Source organism: Palaemon carinicauda, chromosome 35 (assembly GCF_036898095.1).
Source record: "Palaemon carinicauda isolate YSFRI2023 chromosome 35, ASM3689809v2, whole genome shotgun sequence".
NCBI classification, from domain to species: domain Eukaryota; kingdom Metazoa; phylum Arthropoda; class Malacostraca; order Decapoda; family Palaemonidae; genus Palaemon; species Palaemon carinicauda.
This window is the reverse complement of record NC_090759.1, coordinates 20,503,120-20,510,619: the sequence shown is the minus strand read 5'-3', so window position 1 is coordinate 20,510,619 and position 7,500 is coordinate 20,503,120. Positions and strand designations below refer to the sequence as shown.

The 7,500-nt window shown below is 31.1% G+C and overlaps 1 protein-coding gene across 1 annotated transcript in view; it reads left to right on the top strand.

Annotated features, from left to right (window-relative positions):
* Positions 1 to 2,064: 2,064 nt before the first annotated feature.
* The window catches only part of LOC137627653 (proteoglycan 4-like), a 20,901-nt gene continuing 15,465 nt past the window's right edge, over positions 2,065 to 7,500 (top strand). The window contains exon 1 of the mRNA XM_068358812.1: positions 2,065 to 2,133. Coding sequence (XP_068214913.1) covers positions 2,107 to 2,133 — 27 coding nt within the window. The 5' untranslated portion in view covers positions 2,065 to 2,106. The remainder of the gene's footprint in view (positions 2,134 to 7,500) is intronic.

The window sequence follows — 7,500 nt, the reverse complement described above, 5'->3', positions numbered from 1 at the left end:
ATCTTGCTTTTCCAACTAGGGTTGTAGTTTAGCTAATAATAATAATAATAATAATAATAATAATAATAATAATAATAATAATAATAACGCTTCCCCACGAACCCGCTATTGTTTAAAAAGGCAAACCCAAGACCTACAGAAATATGTACAGTAGGTCTTGGGTAAGCCACTTACCGCCGAGCAGCTGAAAAAAAAAAAAAAAAAAAAAAAGTTTTGCGGTAATGTATGGTGTTTCAGTGGATTCCTACAGGGAAAACATGCAAAATTTTCCCCCCTATAGAAGTACAGGTGTTTCGGCTTCTTGTTCGAAAGTGAGGACGTGATTCATATGGTAATTGGCTGTGAAAACAGCCGTCGAGTGATATAGAAAAAGTGGATAGAAAAAAATCATAAGCATCTGGTTGAGATTTGCGGCGAGATGAGAAATTTATGGCTTGGCTATATAAATTTTGTTTTCTTTAGAAATTTAGTATTAATATTAGTTATTGGTGTCTTACTTATTCATTATTAAACAAGAAAATTCATTTTCTAGCTTATTTATAATCAATTTCCCTCACCAATAACACAAAAAAAAAATATTAATTTCATTGTTTATTCATAATTAATTTCATTCACCAATAACAAAAAAAAAAATCTTAATTTCCTTGTTTATTCATATCAATTTCATACGCCAATAACACAAAAAATACTAATTTCCTTGTTTATTCATAATTTCATTCGCCAATAACAACAAAAACATGAATTTCCTTGTTTATTCATAATTTTATTCGCCAATAACAACAACAAAAAACATGAATTTCCTTGTTTATTCATAATCAATTTACATATTTCAATTTGCATTAATCTCAGCATTACACAGTACTTGCACCAATTATCAATCCAAATACTGTTCCTATTCTACTTCATATTAGTTTCCTTGTTTATTCATAATCAATTTCATTCTAAAATAACACAAAAAAATATTATTAATTTCCTTGTTCATTCATAATCAATTTGATTATTGCAATTTACATTATCCTCAGCTTTACAGAGTACTTGCTTCATACCTGTGTTCTACAATTTCACTCTTCCAATATTTTCACATTTAAGTATTTGTTTGCGTTTCAGACTAGACTCGCAAAATAAATAAAATTTGAAAAATAATTTTTTTATTTGCAAAGATCTTTAAACCATTTTCAAGTTTTATAATCATTCTGCTTTTCATCACATTATAACTCTTCTTCGCCAGGTTTAGTAACTTCGTTTACGTTTATATAAAAAGATACCTTATACGTATCATAAATGTGTAGCCATTCAAATATACCAGGATATATCTAAAACCTCATTCTTTATATCAAATATTATTCAATAGATTTTTAAGAATAAAAACCATAACCTAATTGTCTAGAAAATACAAATCCTTTTAGTTCTTTAACTATTTCCATAATCAATATGTACATTCACAGTGTGTTATATCAAAGGATTTTCGCTCTTTCCACGAGGGAAACGTTTACTATTTATAACTGTCGTTTTCTTCCAGTACTTACGAATGTTTTAATTAAAAACTGAAAGTGACTGATTGCTATATTATACAACATTTTTTATTTTCATAAAACAGAGTCAAGATTAACTGAATACAATTGGTTTATTTTTCAAAATAAATAGTGGATGTCTTCATAACGTAAATCCAAACATAATTGAATATGCAATTAATTCAATTTTAAGAGTTCTGATACATTATATAAATCTGTCCACAAGGGAAAAAAATAAAAAAAATTTCCGGTCAACCAATGTAATTAGACTTCATTAACACTGGCTAACCGAAACAAATGGCATAATCACAGGGAGGAGAAAATGAATGAGTGTCAGGCAGGATACAGAAGATCTTGCTTCCAGATGACGCCATGATCCCCCGAAACTTTATAATTACTATAATAAAAAGTTACCTCACTACATCACCGCAATATATCGCAAGGAAGACTTTCGCTGGGCGAGCCGAAGGCGGCTTTCGTCCGAGGTTGAGACTGAATAGGCTTTTTCAACCCGACGTCTCACAAGGGGTTCATCAGTTGGTTCCGAGTTCTCTGTGTGTGCGCACGCGCATTTGTGTCTCCTTGCCCTTGGGATATGGAGCACTGTTGGAAGAACATCAAGGTAGAATATGAGAGTCTTGAGTGTGTGGCGAATTGTTTTAATGATAGTTATGAGTTATTTATCCATACTTCCAGTGATATAACCGTTTTTGGTACATCAGATGAAATGCATTATCATTGAACGGTAAGTATTACGTGAATTGACAATGATCGTTTATCAGTACGGGAAAGTGAATTGAATTTATACTATTGAGGAGAAACAGTTATCGATCATCAGTAAAATGCGGTAAATGAAATAACGTCGTTTTATTAATACAGAATTACAAAAATGTCTGATATAAAACTGTACCGTATATATCCCGAAGACTAACTACGAATTTGTATGAGACTTTCAAAATGAAAATAATAAACCAGTACTTTTAAAAATGGCAAGTGTCAGTGGTATGCAGATATATCCAAAGAGAAGTTATGATTAATTTTCACACTGTAATGATTCCACTCAAAGTACAACGCAGGGGAATAATTGGAGAAATATAAATTAAAGAATCAGAACTTCAGTTACCTCTTCTCAATTTGTTTGATTAACTTGACTTACTGTAAATCATATAATACTTCGGGAGTGGTTCGAAGAATCTCTCACGTTCGATCTAACAATCATTTCAAAATTCCCGGGAGACTTGATACGAGCAAGCACATCGTGATGTAGTCTGGTCTATAACATATCCAGTGTTTATAAATTGATAAATTTAAATCATACATTCTCGTTGCAACAGCAAAGGTAATTGAGCCGTTATTCACAGCGTAATGAGGAGTAATTAAAATATGCATTAATATAGCATCAGTAGAGAATGGAGGAAAACTATCATTCATTATATCTGGGTTTTATATTACTAAGTAATTCTGTGTCGAAACGTAAAGTAAACATTCATGAGTCTTCGGAAGAGAAAGGTGAGAGGACTTCGCACTTGCTCCCAAAGCTACGATAACTAAAATGTCATTCGCTTTTGAGTGAAATCCTGCAAACAGAAAATACATTAAGAAATTAAATCTCAGACTGCCACGATTCCCTTGACAGCGATTATGCAAGATGAAGCACCGGGTTTTGGGTGTCGGAGGGGGGGGGGGGGGGGGGGGGGGGGATTTGCAAACGTTAAGCCGATTGAAAGTGCTGAAGAACTCACCGGCGTGTAATAAATGAAGAAGAGATCACGCTTTCGTCGCCATTAACTGGAGGGAACATCAGCTGTTCTAACATTAGGAATGGATTTCGTGACACGAAAGAAAAAGTTATCTTAAAGTCTTTTTAGGGCGATTAGCTTATATACATATTCATGTAGACGTAAACATAAAATAAATATGTTCTTTGTACAAGTAGAGATTAAGATTTATTTAAAGATCTTTTTTTAATGCAAGTTGCTTATACACATGTTCATGTAGACGTAAACATTAAAATAAATTTCTTTGTACACGAACAGATAGATATTGAGCTTTATCTAAAGATTTTTTTGTTAATTTGAGTAGCTTATACATATATTCGCGTAGACATTAACATTAAAATAAATGTTCTTTGTACTAGTACAATAAAGAGATTGAAATTCATCTAAAGGTTTTTTAAAGGTGAGTAGCTTATCCACATATTCGTGTAGACGTGAACATTACAATAAATTAGTTCTTTGTACAAGTACAGAGATTGAGATTCATTTGAAGATTTTTTTTTATGAGAGTAGCTTATACACATATTCATGTAGACGTAAACATTAAAATAAATCTATTGTTTGTACAAGTACAAATATAGTTTTATTGGTTTATCCAAGTGTTAGAGCATTATAGCCCATCAAAGCCGAGAAAAAAAATCATTACAACTACAATATGTATGAATTATGATGTATATGTTATTTGCAGAAGTACAAAAAAAAATTCAAAATAGAACAAAATCAACGCTATATACAGGCCTGGAATAACCTGCGAAATGAAAGACAATTAAGTAATTGGGATAACCTAACCTTTACTCGGGATTTCTTTACAGACTGGCATAGGAAAGGAGATAAGGAAAGAAAAACTATAATAGCAAGACATCGAATAAATATTTTTGACTGGAATAAATTTCGAGATAAGTAAATTCCCGCCAATGAATTTATGATTTGAAATAAATTTTAAAATTTCTTGCAACTTTTCAATCATATCATAGATTTCAAGCAAATTATCCCAAACTCGCGGTATAAAAATACAAAATAAATCCTATTCGATGTAAAGAAAAAGTTTCAACATATGCCAGAAATTTTCAGTTCAACTTATTAAAAATTTCTAAATTTCGGTCAAAACGAAAACAAAAGTTCATGAGATTATTTTAATTAAATTTCAGTTCCCAAGGATGAAATGAACTTTTTTTTAAAGTACCTTCTATTTTTTAGGTTTTCTTTCAGACATATCAGGCCAACTGATTTGCAGTGTCAGCTTAAAATGAAAGAGGCTGATAGCTTTTCATAAAAAAATACCATTAAGTTTTTTATTCCTTTTGGAGTGGAGGTTTTTAACAAGCAGACGAAGTAATTATGGTAATAGCCTACATGACTTGTTTTCCCTTAGCATGCAATTAAACATTAAAGCAAAGGCAATTATTTACAGTGATTCAGTCAGTCAATTTTAAAATCGAAAAAAAAAGCTTATTCGTGTTTTCCCTGTGAAGTAAAAGTAATTTTTAGTCTTCATTTCTTTTTAAAATCAAGCCTTATCTCCATAAACAGACTACGTATATATACTATATGAGATGTTATGTTCTTTAATAATAATCATAAACAAAAACTACTCATTATAAACTTTAATTATCGTTTTTTTAACGATTATTAGACCAATAACTATAAATCACGTGCGCCGTGTGTTGTACATAAAAAATAATGGATATAAAACCAAAGGAAATCTAACTTTATGAACGGCGGAACTTCATAATAATAAATATCAAACATCATTAATAGCTCAACGCGTGCAAAGGCTTGTTCTTACACCACGATAATTCACGGAAAAACTCAGCAGGATTAGAATAAACAGGAAAATTATTGTATAGTGAATCTCTCTCTCTCTCTCTCTCTCTCTCTCTCTCTCTCTCTCTCTCTCTCTCTCTCTCTCTCTCTCTCTCTCTCTCTCTATTTATATATATATATATATAATTATCCCTCTCATATATATATGTGTATATATATATATATATATATATATATATATATATATATATATACACTACCACTAGAGAGTTATGGGGTCTTTTGACTGGCCAAATATTAATAAAGTGGATCCTTCTCTCTGGTTACGGTTCATTTTCCCTTTGCCTATACACTCACACACCGAATAGTCTGGCCTATTCTTTACATATTCTCCTCTGTCCTAATACACCTGAACACATTGAGATTACCAAACAATTCTTCTTAATGCATTGTAATTGTTCAGTGGCCACTTTCCTCTTGCTTAAGGGTACACTCAGGCACACTGTTCTATCTTATATCTTATTTCTCTTCCTCTTGATTTGTTAAAGTTTTTATAGTTTATAAAGTGATATTTATTTTAAATATTGTTGCTCTTCTTAATTTTTTTTATTTTTCCTTGTTCCCTTTCCTCACTGAGCTATTTACCCTGTTGGAGCCCCTGGGCTTATAGCATCCTGCTTTTCCAATTAGGGTTGTAGCTTAGCAAGTAATAATAATAATAATAATAATAATAATAATAATATATACATATACATAATTCTCTCTCTCATATATATATATATATATATATATATATATATATATATATATATATATATATATATATATATATATACACGTATATTATGCTCTCATATTTATATATATATAATATTCTCTCACATATCTATATCTATATATATATATATATATATATATATATATAATGATCTCTCATACATATATATATATATATATATATATATATATATATAATATATATATATATATAATTGACCAGATGTAAATGGTTAGTATCCTATCCAATCTTTTGCCGCATATGATAAAAATTGAACAAAATAATAAAAGTGAAAACAAGAAGAAGAGGGTTTTCCCCTTCTCACTTCGAGGACGACAAAACTTGAGATTTACCTTCCTGCTATAATTCGGCGCACTGTCGCTGTTTACGTCACCACAAAACCAGCGTTATTAAAGTGAAAGATCTGAGGGAATCTGCATAACTGGGTTTATTATTATACGAGCAGTAGTTTAGTTCTATTAACTGTCTGCTGTTGTTTCTTTGTATTGATATTTACTATGTCAGGGATATGCTAGTGGGTTATTCATTTATTTCTTTTTCGGACTACTATTATTATTATCATTATTACTACTACTAGCCAAGCTACAACCATACTTGGAAAAGCAAGATGCAATAAGCACAAGGGCTCCAACAGGGAAAAATAGCACAGTGAGGAAAGGAAACAAGAAAATAAACAAATAAATATCAAGGGATTCAACAACCCCAGATCTACATTCAGGAGAAGGAATTGATGCAAAACGGGTAGCATCATCTGCATATGCAACAAGCTTGTTTTCTAGGCCAAACCACATATCATGTGTATATAGAAAGAAAAGTAATGGTCATTATGTGTGCGTATGTATAATACACACATATATACATGCACTATCTCCCCTATATAATAAAGAGCATATATATATATATATATATATATATATATATATATATATATATGTGTGCGTATATATAAATATATACACACACACACATATATATATATATATATATATATATATATATATATATAAACCACCCAGTATAAAGGAAGAATAACAGAAATTATGAATAAATCATAAAAAAGGGAAAACAAAAAAGATAATAATGTGTTAGTGATGGTTTTGAAAATGAAAACAAAAACCCTTCAATTAAAATGCTGTAATGCAAATAAACCTTTAGTTGAACAAATTGACATGGAAACATTTGCTAAGTATACCCTCACGAAAAGGAACTCTAACCTAAGACAGCGGAAGTCCATGTTATTGTTGTTACACCATTATCACAGAAAAGGTTGGTTTAATTTTGGAGTTTCTTTCTCCTGGAAACGCTGTTTACCAGGGCTAAATTATCTCTTCAACCCTTGCCCATGGAGGTATGCCAGAGAACATTTCCAGTAGCTTTTTAGAAGAGTAACAACATTAAAATAAATATCTCCTATATAAACTATAAAAACTTTAACAAAACAAGAGGAAGAGTAACAAGACAGAACAGCGTTCCCAAGTGTACCCTCAAGCAAGAGAACTCTAACCCAAGACAGTGGAAGACCATGGTACAGAGGCTATGGCACTACCCAAGACTAGATGACAATGGTTTGATTTTGGAGTGTCCTTCTCCTAGAAGAGCTGCTTACGATAGCTAAAGAGTCTCTTCTACCTTTAACAATAGGAAAGTGGCC